Source organism: Lepisma saccharinum, chromosome 13 (genome assembly GCF_977018435.1).
Source record: "Lepisma saccharinum chromosome 13, izLepSacc3.1, whole genome shotgun sequence".
In the NCBI taxonomy this organism is placed as follows: domain Eukaryota; kingdom Metazoa; phylum Arthropoda; class Insecta; order Zygentoma; family Lepismatidae; genus Lepisma; species Lepisma saccharinum.
Window position 1 is genome coordinate 75,319,250 of NC_139241.1, and position 16,678 is coordinate 75,335,927.

The 16,678-nt window shown below is 36.6% G+C and overlaps 1 protein-coding gene across 1 annotated transcript in view; it reads left to right on the forward strand.

Annotated features, from left to right (window-relative positions):
* Nucleotides 1-16,678, forward strand: part of pit (probable ATP-dependent RNA helicase pitchoune) — an 85,116-nt gene that overhangs the window by 7,915 nt on the left and 60,523 nt on the right. The window contains exons 2-6 of the mRNA XM_083134458.1: nt 4,989-5,132; nt 5,691-5,834; nt 8,351-8,593; nt 9,051-9,311; nt 10,147-10,296. Coding sequence (XP_082990584.1) covers nt 4,989-5,132; nt 5,691-5,834; nt 8,351-8,593; nt 9,051-9,311; nt 10,147-10,296 — 942 coding nt within the window. The remainder of the gene's footprint in view (nt 1-4,988; nt 5,133-5,690; nt 5,835-8,350; nt 8,594-9,050; nt 9,312-10,146; nt 10,297-16,678) is intronic.

Here is a 16,678-nt window from a genome sequence, read left to right on the forward strand (position 1 = left end):
GATGCTTACCATAGCAGCAACTTTACTAATGTAGGAGAAAGTTCGACAATGGCCTTAGTTCACAGGCAGATGGGTAGAAAGGCCTTTGCAGTGTCTCAAAAGTGACTGCATGTGGACCCAAAATACTTATTCTTCTTAAGGTATACAGGCACCAACTCAAAGTTGAAAATATATGTAGATCACCGATACTTGACTTAATTCCTTTTGTTCCATCAGGAGCATAGGGCTTCAGTGAAATGCCTCCATTTGGCTCTGTGACGTGCCAACTCCTTGACCTCTCTCCGTATTTTTCCTTTCTCGGCTGCTTCTTCTTCTATTGTGCTCTTCCAAGTTTTCTTTAGACGTCCTATTTTCCGGGTTCCTTGGGGGTTCCAGTCTAAGACTCTATTGCTCCAGTTGGTTTTCGTAAGGTGTGTCCTAACCAACTCCATTTTATTATTTTTATTTGGGTTGCAATTGACTGTTGTTTAGTTTCTCTCCATAGTTTTTCATTTGAAATTATTTCTGGCCATTTTATATTGACACGCATGAGACAGCGATTAATAAAGGTTTGTATCATTTTTGTGTTAGCTTGTGAGGTTTTCCATGTTTCGCAAGCATACAGTAAAACTGATTTCACATTTGTATTGAAAATCCTTATTTTTGTCTTTCTAGAAACATTGCAGGTTTTCCAAATGGGATACAGTTGTATAAATGCCACATTGGCTTTCTTGATTCTATTTTGTATGTCTTCATCTGAACCTCCTTCTTTTGTTATGACATTTCCTAAGTATGTAAATGACTCTACTTGTTCAACCAGCTCATGACAAACATTCAATTTTTCTTTTCCTCTTGCATTGACTCTCATTTCTTTAGTCTTGTTCACATTAATAGTGAGTACTTCTATCTTCGCTTCCTCCTGTAGTCTTTTTAGTTTCTCCTTCATGTCGCTACGTCTGTGAGCTAATAAGCAGATGTCATCCGCAAAATCTAAATCTTCTAGTCCATCTTTGAGTCCTCATTGTATTCCTCTTTTCCTGCAACCCATCGTTTTCTTCATAACTGCATCTAGTACTAGCAGAAATATTGTCGGAGATAGAATGCATCCCTGTCTCACTCCATTTGTAACATCTATGTATTCTGTAAGCTGTCCTTCATGTAGGATTTTGCATCTGAAACCTTCGTACATATGTATCTTTCATTAGGTTTAATATCTTCATTGGAATACCATATTCTGCTAGTGTCTACCACATGACTCTTTTATTTAGTGAGTCAAAAGCCTTTTCAAAATCGATGAATGTAAGATATAAAGTGGTTTGCCATTCACTGTTTTGTTCCAGAATTATTCTTAGAGTATTTATTAAATTGACACAACTATGTTGTCTGCGGAAACCAGCTTGTTCAAAGTAATTCCCCTCCAGTTTTTACAGTTAGTTGTATCTCCCTTTTTTGGCAGTTTTACTATTAAACCTTCTCTCCATTGTAATGGAACTTTTTCTTCATTCCATATTTTCTCTAACATCAGATGTAATAGGTCAATGGAAGTTTCCACATTAGCTTTAATTAGTTCAGGATTGATGTTATCCATTCCAGGAGCCTTGCCATTCTTAATTTTCTTTATTGCTAGTCTAACTTCTGCCCTAGTTGGGGGCCCTAATTTAATTTTGGGATCTTTTCTATTTCCTTCTGTTCTTGTTCGGTTACAAGTTTCTTCTTCTCTCTTCCCATCTCTATTCAATATGTCGGAAAAATATCCTCTCCATCTTTCCATTTGTTGTTCTTGGGTTAGCAATAGATTACCATTTCTATCTCTCACTGGTTCACTCTTCCTGAATGTTTTTCTGGATAATTTCTTAGTTATGTCATATAACTGTTTTAAGTCACCTCTCTTTTCTGCCTCTTCTGCATTTTGTGCTCTACCCATTTCCTCTTATCTCTCCTCACACATCTCTTCCTCTTTTTATATATTTCCCCGAGTACTCTGTTTGGGCTGCTGCTTTCTGTAATCTTCTTCTGCTTTGGTTTATTTTTTGTTTTGCTTGTTTCCTATTTCTTATTACTTCCCAAGTGTCTTCCAGTCTTTTTGTAGTTGATTTCTAATTCCAAGTACTTTGTCTCCAGTTTCTAAGTAGATTCTCTTCACATTTTCCCAATTTGTTTCAATATCTGGTTCATGCTGTGTACTTTCCGAGAGAGCTTGGAATGTATTATTTATTTGTAATTTAAATTCCTGTTGTTTTTCTTTCTCTCTCAATCTTTGAACATTAATTTTCTTTTTTCTTCCTTCAAACTTGGATGTTGACATTATTTTTAGCTTAAATTTGGCTACCACGATGATGGTCACTGGCTACATCTGCTCCTCTTTTATTCTTTACATCCATTAGTGATCTCCTAAACTTCCTGCTTATTGTTATATGATCTATTTGGTTTTCTGTAATGCTATCTGGGTGAAACCCAAGTTATTTTGTGACAGTTTTTATGAGGGAAGATTGTTCCTCCAATGACCAATTCGTGATATGCACATAGGTTTACCAATCTTTGTCCATTATTGTTTGTCTCGCAAACCATGTTTCCCCAGTATATGCTCCAATCCTTCATTTTGCGAGCCTACCTTGGCATTCATGTCACTCATGAGGATCGACATATCTCTCTTCTTCACATTTTTTATTGTGTCATTTAGTTGTTGGTAAAATTTATCTTTCCTCTCAATTTCTGTCGTCTCTGTGGGAGCATAACATTGTATTATAGTTATATTTCTAAAGCGGGTTCTAAACCTAGCTGTAATAATTCTGTCGGAAATAGGTTTCCATTCTATTAGGCTCTTCTTTGTCAGTCTGTTTAGGAGTATCCCTACGCCATTCCTGTGTTCTGTATTATCTCCTATTCCTCCTGAATACAAAATTGTATTTCCTTCTTGTGTTGTTATTTCACCAAAGTCTATCCATCTCACGTCACTCAACCCAAGAATTTCTTATTTTTTCATTTCTCTTTCCACTTGTTTTAGTTTTGAATTTTCTTTCAGAGTTTTGATATTCCAACATCCTATATTCTTTTTTCTTTTAACATCAAAGGTTGTCATCAAAGCATCTGTTCGGTTTCGTTTCACTTTAGTTTCGTTAATAAAGCAATTTAAGATGTGCAGGTTATTGGCCTACAGCACCCGAGCTTGGTGGTGGGGCTGCCACCTGAAGCATCCAAGCATGCTGTTTTCTGTCAGGGTTGTCTCCCTTAGCCTTCGAAGATCCCTCTTCACCACAAGGCAGTGGTTCCCTTTTTATTGAACCCCAGAATGGAGGGTTGCTCCTTTCGCCTTCTGCGCCGTACCAAAGGACTCCTTCTTCGCCGCATCAGCCGTTGAGGTCTTCGCCGTAACCTTGCAAGGTGCTACCATCCAGAGCCAGATGGACCAAGGTTTTTTAAAGAGGTATCACTCCTCTTGGTTTTCCGCCTATGAGATGGTCATTCATCTTCTTCCGCCTTTGGAGCCGTTAGGTTGCTTCTTAGTCTGGCTCTTCCTTGCCAGCCTTCTCGGCATGGGTGACCCTACCAGTAGCAATGCTACCGCTGGTTTAGCCTGACAAATCATTAGAGCATGCAAGCCCCACCACCAAGTACAAGGTCATGCAACCACTAGTTGGGGAGATCAGCGATAGGTAGAGGCATGCATATTTCATTTTTGACGAAAACACGAAATGTGAAATAACACATTCTAATGTTAATTTTCCATGTTTCTGAAAGATTTGAGATGCATTTTCCTACCGTGTTTTGTCACGAAATGATGCGAAATAGACTCTTAAACACGAAATTTACCGTTTATGTACCGACGCGACACTTTCTGAAGTCTGAAGTATCCTGTGAGTTATGCAATTCACGGAAAATTGATTAATTCTGCTGTAAATATTTGAGAAGCAAAAATGGACACCTTTATACAGGATAAATTTAATATTCTGGTAATGATTTAATGTGCTATTAGAAGGGATATGTTTATTTTGTGTAATAGTGCAGTTTTTAAATCAAATTTGGGATTATATTCAAATTTTTTAAAACCAAAATGTCATTTTATATGGCGCTTTTTCACTGCTATAACAGCGAAATTTCATTTTATTTACCACTTTTGAACCTGAAATTGACTATGTTTTTGTACCAATTTTTTTGTATTTATTTACCAAAAATATGTGCCTCTAGCGATAGGTCTATGCTAAAATGCATCAAACTTGTTCAACCCTACACACAGAAATAGACTGCATAAGAAACAAAAACAAATGAAGGTTTTCAATTGACTCTCCCTTGTATCTGGTATATAATGTGCAATACAATTCAAGTTCAAGAAATGGATTTATTAGTTGCAGGTCATAAAGCTGTTGCTATGTGGACCAATGCATACCAATGCCACCTTTCCCTTTCCCTCCATTGTGTTTAGCACCCTAAAGCTTTCACTTCTGTAACCACCTCGTTTATTCTGCGAGATCAAAAGTATGTTGTGGATTTCCAGCACTCAGGAAGTTATTTAGTTTTATTTCTCACCCAACAAATACCACTAATACACATCCTTTGTGTTGGGAGGTGCATGCTCGAATTCTAACAGAACCGCACAGCCCGCTTTTCTTGGTATCGTAGAACATTCCGTTAGAAAGTGAAAGTTCATGGGAAATGACCATTTCACTGTTGTAGTGATTTTTTAAAAAAATATTATTGTGAAAGATATCCAACCTGGTAATTTGTATTTGTGCCTGTTGATATATACGTGTTATTTGCAGTGACAGTGTGACACATGCATGGTTTCACGTTGGCTGTCCAAATTATTCCATGCATAATAAGCACCACAGTTTTTGGGAGCAATAATATTGGAATACAGTCAGTATTGAGTAAATACAGAAGTTCGGCAGCTTACGGAAGTCGGATTCATCTAGTTCTATGTTCAATGAGTCTTATAAAGAGGTGCCATGTGACACTTCTATGTGCAACATCTTTTCTCTCTAAACTGACATGTATAATATTTACTCTTTCAGAAACTCAGGATAATGCAACTTCCTTGAACGCAGAAGAAAGTGGGGAATCTGAAACAGATTCTCCTAGTACCAGCTCCACCTGTGGCACCTTTGTAAGGTTGCAAGGGAAACGCCCATTTCCAGATGACAGTGGCCCTGCAAGAAGTAGGTATACATTGATAATCGCGGTTTTATAAATGTGAGTGATGTATGCTATTCATTTTGGTCATCCATTGATAATAATTCACGAATGATTCATATATCACAGTTTGTTGACTGACAATCAGTAGGTGAATAAATTACACAATATTGTACATTCATATTTCTTTGAATTTATATTCTACTAGGGCTTATTTTATATTATAGTTCAACCCCGTAAGTGTGGATGGCGTTTGTGCAAATGCCAAATGCTGTGTGTTATTGTATTTTTGGATTGTATTATTGTATTATTTATGTTTGTCGTGGAATATGAAAGCAATTCTATAAAGAAAACAGAAGGCAGGCAAATTCTGTTCTTTTTATTTCAGTTAATTTTGTTCAACGGAATTCTGCTTAAACATCCTACAGTTTCCAGTAGCAACTTGAGGGGTCAAGGAATGCCTTATCTAAATCAAGATAAGGATGAGAATATTTATTATTTTTAAAACAAAATGCTAGATTGGCAGCCAAACGCGTTAAGTAGTCGATTTTCAATCTCACTTTGAAAGTTTTTTTTGTTTGCAGAAACTGAGGATAATGCAACTTCATTGAACACGGAAGAAAGTGAGGAATCCGAAACAGATTCTCCTAGTACCAGCTCCACTGGTGGTACCTTCGTTAGGTTCCGAGGCAAACGCCCATATCCAGATGACAGTGATCATGTAAAAAGTAGGTATACATTGAAAATCATGGTTTTATAAATATGAATGAAATATGTCTAAGGTGGGTAAACTCATGATTTTTGTTTTAAGAAATACTTTTTGATGATTTTTTAAACTTATATCAGACTTTTATTTACATCACAGTTTTCAAAAACACTCATAAAATTTCTTGTATGTTTTTCAGTTCATTACATATTTCAGTATCTTTTCTTCCAGTAAAAATAAACCATTTTTAATGTACTACTATAATTGTAACTTAAAATATATTTTACAGTCTTTGTGACAGAATTTTGGTTATTTTTTAAAATGATTATTTGCAAAGATTATCATTCTCCATGTTTATTTAGAGCTTAATCGTAATGGCATTATTTACAGTTTAACATGATTCTTATATATAAGACGTAAGCGAGTTACTAAAGATATGTCCGTGAAACTTACTTGTAAACTGGAACCGGAAGTCCACCCAGCAGTAAAGCATCGAGTTCCTAAGTGGATGGTGACAAGGGGCCACTGAAATTAATAGAACATTTACAAGTAAGTTTCACGGATATATCTTTAGTAACTCGCGTATGTCTTATATTATCAACCACGTTGTTTATTCCCCTTAACATGAATGATTGGTATTGTATATACAGTCAACTCTCGATTCAACGACCTTTCACAGTTCCCGGGAAAAGGGTCGTTATTTCGAAGGGGTCGTTATTGGAATTTGCACCAATTTTCAGGTTAAAGGGAGCTCAAACGGACACAAAGATGCCTTGGAGATGGTAACACCATTTATCCTGGTAGTTATACAACCTGTTATGCACAGGTGAGATGTTGTGAGATGAAAATAGAACATGAAAAAGTTTTCACAAAAGAGAATTTAAAATAATGTTACTGTGTTTCAATTGTGCACAGTCGTTGCTTTTCCAGGAAATTCTTACAATTCTAGTTCATGAGAAACCCGTTTGAACTGAGACCTATGGAAAGGAAAACAATCTCTCGCTTATTGCAAGCGAAACTCGATTCTTGGCTAATTTGCAAAGATGGGGATGAGTGATGAAATTGATGAATGGACATTCACAAACAACCAAACCCGAGCGGGATTCGAACCTGGGACCCTTGGCATCGCAGATGTGCTAACCACTCGGCCACAGGGTCCGTAATAAGCACATTGAATGATTATAAGATTAGTGTACTTTCACCAAATATGATTCTGATATTTACAAATTACTTACGTACATTATTCTATAAATTACTTTCATTTTTAAAGTAATTTGAAACTCTGATTTGCGATGGCGGGGTCCCAGGTTCGAATCCCAGCCTGGGCATTGATGTTTGAGAGTGTCTATTCATCAATTTCATCATGTCATCACTCATCCCCATCTTCGCAAATTAGCGAAAAGTGGCAGAAAAGGCAAAATAAAATATAGCAAATCAAGCAAATGAATCAAAACACTGATTAAAAAAAAAATCACAGTTTAAATCGACCTGATTTAAATGAAACAACCTTGTGTTTGCCTATTTGTTTTGGTCACCCACCATCATCATTCATGAAAGATTGTTTGGTTTTTGACATTTTTCTGGATGAAATATATCTTTGATCTGTACCTGGCAACTTTGCAGGCTGAGCTTGCATTTATGTATCTGCCATCTCTCTTTCCTCTGTGAAGATGCAGCCTGCAGATATAAAAATTAAAAATTTTCCCACATGCACCTACTCTGAGTGCATGTGTTCATTGTGAGTGTCCCTTCATCAGTTGCTTTTAAGTTAAGTCCACTTTATGTACAGATATGCTGATCAGGACTACACCTACAGTTGAATGTGGGATTCAAACCACTATGTTCTTCCTCGGGCATCAATTTGAGATGAAATAGCAAATTATTATGTCTACTACAAAAATAACAAGTATGTTCTGTATCTCATAAACAGTTATAATTTGAATACCGTGAGATAGATAGTGTTGTTAAAACAATTTTCAACTTCATATATAAGGATAATTATTTAAGAACTCTTTTATAGTTCTATAGTTGAAATGTAACAATTGTATATTTTTAATGCATTTTTAAAATTCTTGTAGTTTTAGGTTATGTTTGCTAAATATTTTGGAATGTTCTCTTGTCCAATACTGTAGTTTAGGATACCTTGTAACATGTAAAATGTAATACTGGTGTATTAAGGCTGAAAAGCTGTTCTCGGCAGTTTAAAAACACTTTTAAATAATAAATAAATAATAATAAAACCTGAGGACCTTTGATCTATTTCATCTAATCGTCAGAAATGCAACACAAAGTAACAAGAATATAAAATACTAATTTTCAAAAATTATTTGTTAGTCAAACAACCTTTTAGAGACCAAGTAATCTTGATTTATGGGGGGAAATGTTGCTTCATCATAAAATTTTAGACTTTTTAAAAAAAATTAAGTATCCTTTATCTTAGAATTGTGAGTGGATTTTTTCATGACTGTTTGTTCAGCCTAATACATACTTTTTTATGGTATGATTTATTAATTTATAAATTATGTGCATTGTTTATAGAAAAGAAGAAGAAACATAAAAGAGGTGATGAACAAGAGCAGGTTGATGTAACAAATGAAGATCCTGATGAACATGAAACACAAGATTCAAGTGGTGATGAAGTCAAACAAGAGTCAGAAGATGAAGATGAGTCAGAAGACAATGAAGAAGTCAAAGAAGAGTCAGAAAATGTTGAAGAAGTCAGAGAAGACTCAGAAGATGATGGTGAAGTCAGAGAAAAGTCAGAAGAGCAGACTGCGAGCTGTAAGTTTATTTACGAATTCGTTAACTTCATTGTTATATTCATTGGTAACACTATTAAGCCTTGTTTCCATGTTTAATAAAACACTAAAGTGCTGACAAAGGCAAAATTTATTGTAAAATAACACACTGTAAACATAACGTTTCCACCATGTAACAGATTTTAGTGTGAATCTTTGCCTGAAGTCCATGGTAGAGGGTGGAAACATTGCGTTTATAGTGTGTTATTAGACAGTAAATTTTTCCTTGGTCAGCATTTTAGTGTTTTATTATATTCATTTCACAATAAATTTTGCCTTTGTCAGCATTTTAGTGTTTTATAACATTCATGTTTTGGGGTATGATATATGTGGCAGTATAATAAATGGACAGAAGCAAATTATTAAACTTTTTCCATGCATTAGTAATTAATATGTGAAGATGATGATATTGCTAAATTGCTTTCTTATTTTTATTACAGTGCCTGGCTCCAGTGTTGGTCTTGAGATTCTGACTGACATGAAATTTTCTTCGCTGAAAGGAAAGGTATGCGAGAAAACCCTGAAAGCAGTGGATGATATGGGATTCAAAACACTCACACAAATCCAAGCGAAAGCCATTCCACATCTTCTCGAAGGACGTGACCTCGTAGGAGCTGCAAAAACTGGTTCCGGAAAAACTTTGGCTTTCCTCATTCCAGTCATTGAGCTCATAAACAAACTTCAGTTCAAGCCTCGAAATGGTAAGGCATGGTTGTCATAATGTTTATATGTGTGTGTTTTCTATCTTAACTAGGGCTGAATCGATATATATATCAGTCTTTTGGTATCAGTTCAAATGTAATCGCTGATACTTTTGCACAATTGCTGTACCTCTCATGGGTCTGCACAAATGACATACCGTGCTCTCATAGTGTCTAATTATTCTGAAAATTATGCTACAGACCCTGGCACTCTCACATTGTGTCATGAGTCCATTTGTCCCTACAATGTTGTTGCAAAGTGAATGGAAATTATGTATTTTGTATCACATGACATTTTTTTCTGGACTCCGGACAAGTATCTGTTAGTTTCGGTGATTAAACCCCAACAGTACTTACCAACACTGTGCAACCAGTGATGAAAATTAATAAGAAGTTTATATTTCCTGTCTATTTCTCCTTTTTTTAAATTTATTTTATTTTATTTTATTTTATTTTTTTTTATTAAAAAAGAGAAGCATGCATATGTAGTTTTTGGCGGAAGTGTGAAATAACACACTGTTATATTCATTTTTCGTGTGTTTGAAAGGTGTGGGTTACATTTTTCTACCATATTTTGTGACTAAATGAACTGCAAAATTGAACATAAGCTCTTAAATACGAAATGTAGATTTTATTGATGTAACACTGTTTGAAGTCGGGATTATCCTGTGAATTGTGCATTTCACGGATATATGGATAGAGCCTTTTCAAATCATTTTTGGTGCCTATTTGTCTGCCTAGTTTACAAGTTTTTGGGCCTCTAAATCTGCTCTGTAGCAATAATTATAAATGAAATTTTTCCTCATAATTGTTTATTATTCTTATTTACTTACAGGTACTGGCTGTATTATAATATCACCAACAAGGGAATTGTCGATGCAGACGTTTGGAGTTCTGAAGGAGCTTATGGCACATCATAATCACACGTATGGGCTCATAATGGGTGGAGCAAACAGACAAACCGAGGTTCAGAAATTGGCAAAAGGTACTTCTTTATGTTTAACTTGCAAAGCATTTGTAGAAAATTGCTGTTGTTCAGGAATCATGAAAACTCACACCAAAATTATTATAATATATTAGGGATGGGACCGATTAATCGGTACTCTATCGGTATCGGCCGATATAGGCATATCAGTTTATCGGTAAAATTACCGATTATTTTACCGATCTGATATATCGATTATTATCTGATAATTTAGTGCAAAATTCTGCCATTTTGTTGTAATTTTTATGGATAATATCCATGCCCTACTTTCTAAAAAAGTAAATGCCTAAATATGCAATTTATCTTGCACTGCAGTCACCTTGAAACACACATTTATTAAAGAGGTCAGTGAACCTTTCAGGTTCTTCAAGGACCTTTTCTAATTTTATATCGGATCGGTAGAATATCAGTTATCTTCTTCTTCTTTTCTGGCACTACAGCCCATCACAGGCCTTGGCCTCCTTCAGAATCTTCCGCCATCCATCTCTATCCAGCGCCTTCCTTCTCCAACTCCTAACTCCCAGCATACTTAGGTCCTCTTCTACCGAATCAACCCACCTTAAAGGTGGTCTTCCTACTTTTCTCCTGCCCTCCATATGCATAAACGTTATCTTTTTGCACATCGAGTTATCTGGCATTCGGTATATATGTCCTAGCCACCTTAACCGTATTAGTTTAATTTCCTTCACAATATCTATATCTTGGTAGAGTTGATATAGTTCATTATTGTATCTTCTTCTCCAAAATCCGTTTTCACATATAGGACCATAGATCCTGCGCAGGATCTTCCTTTCAAAACTTCCGATCATTGTCTCAGCATTCTTAGTTATAATCCATGATTCACATCCATACATTAAAATAGGTCTTATTAACGTTTTGTATAGCTTAACTTTTGTTTTCCTTCTGATATACCGGGACTTCATATGTTTTCCAAGTCCAAAGTAACTTCTATTTGCCATACTTATTCTGTGTTGAATCTCTGTCAGAGAATCTCCTTTTTCTGTTATATACACACCAAGATATTTAAATTCCTGTACTCTCTCGAAGGAGAGCCCGTTAACTTCAAGATGTGTAGTACTAGTATGCACCTTGGTTATTTCCATATATTTTGTTTTAGCAGCATTTACTGCAAGCCCCATTTTTTGTGCTGCTGTAAGGAGATTAGCTACAGCTTCACGCAATGCTCTTGTTGTTCTAGCTATTATAACCACATCATCTGCATATGCCATCATTTGCACTGACTTGTTTATTATAGTTCCTCTAGTGTCTATGCCTGATTCTCTGACAGCCTTTTCTAGTGCAATATTGAATAGCATACATGACAGGGCATCTCCTTGACACAATCCTTGTTTTGTTTCGAATTCTTGAGATAGCTGATTTCTTATTTGTACTCTACATCGCACTTTTTTTAGAGTCTCTTCTACTAGATTTGCTAATTTCTGTGGGATGTTAAATTCCCTCATGGCTTCAATCAGCTCGTTCCTTCGTATGGTATCATACGCAGATTTAAAATCTATATAGAGGTGATATGTATTTATTCCAAATTCTTTTGTCTTTGCGCATATCTGTCTAATTGTATGTATGTGGTCTGAGGTCGATTTTCCCTCTCTAAAGCCACATTGGTAGTCACCTATTATTTTGTTTACATACGGGGAGAGCCTTCGGAAAAGTATATTAGAGAGAATTTTGTATCCGGTGTTAAGTTTGCTGATGCCTCTATAGTTTTCTGTTTGTAGGCGATCCCCCTTCTTATATATGGGGTATATTATACCTTCTTCCCATTGTGATGGGATTTCTTCATCCTTCCATATTTTATCTAGTAGATTTTGAATGCTTCTCAAGAAATCCCTTCCGTGAAGTTTCATCATCTCTGCTGTTATTTTGTCAGATCCTGGCGCTCTATTGTTTTTCAGCTTCTCAATGGCACTCTTAACTTCTTCAAGGCTAGGTCCCTGCTTTTCCTGTTCATTAAGCTGGGGATTTGTTACATTCTGATCTTCTTCCGTATGCTGATTCTGTTCTTGCTCCATTCCACTTCCATTCTGGTTTTGTTCATTCAAAAGTTCATTAAAATGTTCCTGCCATCTAATTAAAATATCCTGGTCATTACTTAACAGTCGTCCGTCTTTATCCTTACATATATATGCTCCAGTTTGGAATCCTCGCATTTCATTGACAGTTCTATAGAATCTTCTACTCTCTCGTTTTCCATTAAATGATTCCACTTGTCTCATTTTACTTTCCACACTCTCTTTTTTCTTTCTCTTATGTATTTTCTTTTCCTTCCTTCTCAGTTCTCTATATACTTCTAGCTTTGCTCTTGTAAAATAACTTTGTATCATATTTCTGTGTGCTTCATTTTTCTGCTTGGTTATCTCCTTACACTCCTCGTCAAACCATTCATTACGGTTTTGTTTCTTCATTTCCCCTATTTCCTCATCTGCTACTTTTATTATTACATCTCGTATTTTGCACCACTCTTCATTGGGATTGGTGTTGTTCACGCCATCTTCCAGGTTTTTCAGTCTGTCAGTAATCTTTTGCTGATATGTTTTCTTTCTGTCTCTTTCCTTCAATTTATATATATCATATTTTGTGATTTTACTTTCTTGCCTTTTGTGTATACATGATATTCTGTTCTTGATCTTAGCAATCACCAGGTAGTGATCTGTGTCCACATTTGCTCCCCTAAAACTACGTATATCTAAAATGCTTGATTTGTGTTTACTATCTAAAATTACATGGTCTATCTGGTTACTTGATCTCCCATCTGGAGTTCTCCATGTTGCTTTATGTATATCTTTGTGAGGATAAAAGGTGCCTGCTATGATCATTTGATGCCTATTTGCAAAATCAATCAGTTTTATTCCATTATTGTTACTCTCATGGTGCAGGCTATGAGATCCTATCACAGGTTTAGCCCAGATTTCCCTGCCTACCTTTGCATTAAAATCTCCAAGCATTATTTTGATATCATATTGGGGGCATGAATCGTAAACCCTCTCCAATTTATCATAGAAAGCATCCTTTTCTTCCTCAGATTTATCCTCTGTTGGTGCGTGGGTTGTTATCAAGCTGTAGTTATGGAACTTTCCCCTAACTCTTAAAATGCAGGTTCTATCATCTATTGCCTTAAAATCCATTACAAGATTTTTCATCTTTTTCTTTATTAAAAAACCTGTTCCAAACTCATGTTTTTCTCCACAGCTATAATATATTACTGTGTCTTTCTGCTCCAACACATCCTTCCCAGTCCACCTAATTTCCTGTAATGCAAGAATATCAAGCTTGTATTTATTAAACTCTTCGGTAAGGTTTCTTAGGGCTCCAGTTCTGTATAGAGATAATACGTTCCATGTTCCTACTCTCATATCCTTATTCTTGCCAGTTCGTCTTACATATTCCAGTCCGGCTCTCTGATTTGAAGGCTTCTCAACAATAGGTGCTTTTACTGGGTAGAATGGTCAGTCCCACGCCAAACCCCCAAGCTTGGGGGACCAGGATTTTTTTGGGGTTTACTCCCCTAGGGAGGCTGGCTTCACCATGCCTGAAGAGTCCTCCCTACCCTTGGTTTTCTGTTAGGGTTTCCTTCCCTTAGCCTTTGGGGATCCCTCCCCTCCCTGCAAGGCAGCAGGGGCAGTGCTTATTTAATGGCGGCACTTTCTCGCCATGACACAGTGCTATCAAAAGGGCTTTTCTGGGTTTTTATTGAGGATGGTCCTGCCAAAAACCAACCTCTCCCAGACCCTGATAGCACTGCCACCTCGGTCCGGGACTGCTTATTCGGCACTGCCTTATTCGCAGCTAACCATCATATCTGATGGCCGTTCGCTATCCGCCACCTGCGACCCGCCCAGTTGCTGAGGCTCGCCTCGGAAAAAAACTCATCTGAGCTCCTACCGCTGGGAGAATATCGGTTATCGGTATCGGTAAATTTTATATCGGTACTTTATCGGTATCAGCCAAAATTTCATATCGACCCACCCCTATAATATATAATTCTTATTTGCAGAGAATCCAAAGTGTGGCCGCGGTGGCTCAGTCGGTAACGCGTCTCACTACCATGCTAAAGGTCCCGGGTTCGATCCCCGGCCGGCTTAAATCCGGGAACTTTTCTAACGTTGGAAGTGGCCCCGGCACCCACCCAGCATCGAATAACATGGGTACCTGGGGGAAACCCTGGGGGGTAAAGGCAGTCAGGGGTGTGGTGCTGATCACATCACCCCCACTTACGACCAGATCAAGAAAGTGTGGGGTATTACCCCCGCACCCCCTATACGCCTTCATGGCATGGTGCTAAACACAGGGGAACACTTTACCTTTTTTAGAGAATCCAAAATATGGTGTAAGTTGTAGCACTTTGTGCATGTTTTTCACTAAGCTCCTTACAACACAAATTTAATTCTGTTGAACTGTGTACTGTGCATTAAAGTTTTCTGAAATGTATATTCCTTGATCTCTGTAAGTGTTAAGCCAGCTCCCTTGGCAGAGTGGTTAGCACATGGTGCTACGACGTCAGGGGTCCCAGGTTCGAATCCCGACCTGTGTGTGGATGTTTGTGAGTGTCCATTCATCAATTTCATCATCTCGTCACTCATCCCCATTTTCGCAATTAGGCAAAAGTGGCACAAAAAGTGAAATAAAATAAACCAAACCCATCAATCTGAAAGTGTTAATTGAACTAGTGCATTGTAGGAATGGATCGATATAAAATTTTGCCCGATACTGGTAAAGTATCAATATAAAATTTACCGATACTAATAACTGATATTCTACCTATCTGATGTAAAATTACAAATGGTGCTTGAAGAATGTGAATGGTTCATTGACCTACTTGATAAATGCGTGTTTCAAGGTGATTGCGGTGCAAGAGAAGCTGCACATTCAGACATTTGCTTTTGAGAAGAAGTGAATGGAGAGTATGTGTTTGTAATATCCATAGGAATTATAACAAGAAGGTAGAATATTGCACTAAATATAAGATATTTATAGATATATCGGATTGGTAAAATTGATCAATACCGATAAGAGTACCGATTAATCTGTCCCATCCCTAATACATTGCATTCTTCTACAGAACTGAGAATCATGCATTAGCTCATTTATGCTACAGGGTGTCTACCGCTCTGAGAAACTTCAAATCCTGGAGAAGTCAGGGAAATTACTTTTCTGAAAATGTCAGGGAAATCTACTGTGTTCCTAGAAAAATCAACATTTTTTGTGTAGTGGTTTTTGAACTAAGAAAGAAAGGCCAGGCAGGGAGATTTAAATTTATTGTGAACAAACTATAATTCCATTTGATGTACTGATTATTTCGAGTGTTTACAGTAGAAAGTGTGTATTTAATACTCTAGGAACAGGCTACGTTTGGAACTATTTTCATCTAGAAATCTAGTACGTGAAGTGGCTGTTGGAATTTTGCACTAACAAGAATTACGACAGATTTTATTATTGATTTTACTGTAGTTATGTATTATTTATACTGTAATTGTTGTGATTTTTCAATAAAGAAGAATCCTTTGTTAACTATAAGACAATCCTGTCATTATCGCTTTTACATTTGATGTGAATATTCTAAAAACGTGGGATTGTGGTGTCAGCTCACATATAGTGACCTTCTTAAACATATTTTTAAATATATGAATTGCCCTAATGGCTTTGGTGTGGAAAACCTGGAAAAGTCATGGAATTTGTTTTTACAAAATTGTAAAGTGACAGTACTAGATTTCTTTGTTTTAGTACAGTGCCTCCTCGATGACGCAGTGGTAGCATCGTCACCTTGTAATCAAGGTATCCTGGCTTTGATACCCGGTGGAGGCACATAGTAGTTTGGATCCCACTTTAAACTGTAGGTGCAGTCCCGATTAGCCTTATTGTGCATAAAGTGGACTTAAAACAACAAATCAATCAATCATTTGCTTTAGTACAATGTAGGGATGGGCCGATATGAAATTTTGGCCGATACCGATAAAGTACTGATATAAAATTTACCGATACCGATAACCGATATTCTACCGATCCGATATAAAATTAAAAATGGTCCTTCAAGAACCTGAAAGGTTCATTGACGTCCTTAATAAATGTGTGTTTCAAGGTGAATGCGGTGCGAAAGAAATTGCACATTTAAACATTTACTTTTTTAGAAAGTAGGGCATGTAGATTTTCTATTAAAATTACAACAAAATGGCAGAATTTTGCACTAAATTATCAGATATTTATTGATATATTGGATCGGTAAAATAATCGGTAATTTTACCGATACACCGATATGCCTATATCGGCTGATACCGATAGAGTACCGATTAATCGGTCCCATCCCTAGTACAATGTAAACGTTTGTGCAAGTTTTCATACTGTGGGTTCAAGCAAAATAAGGGTAAAG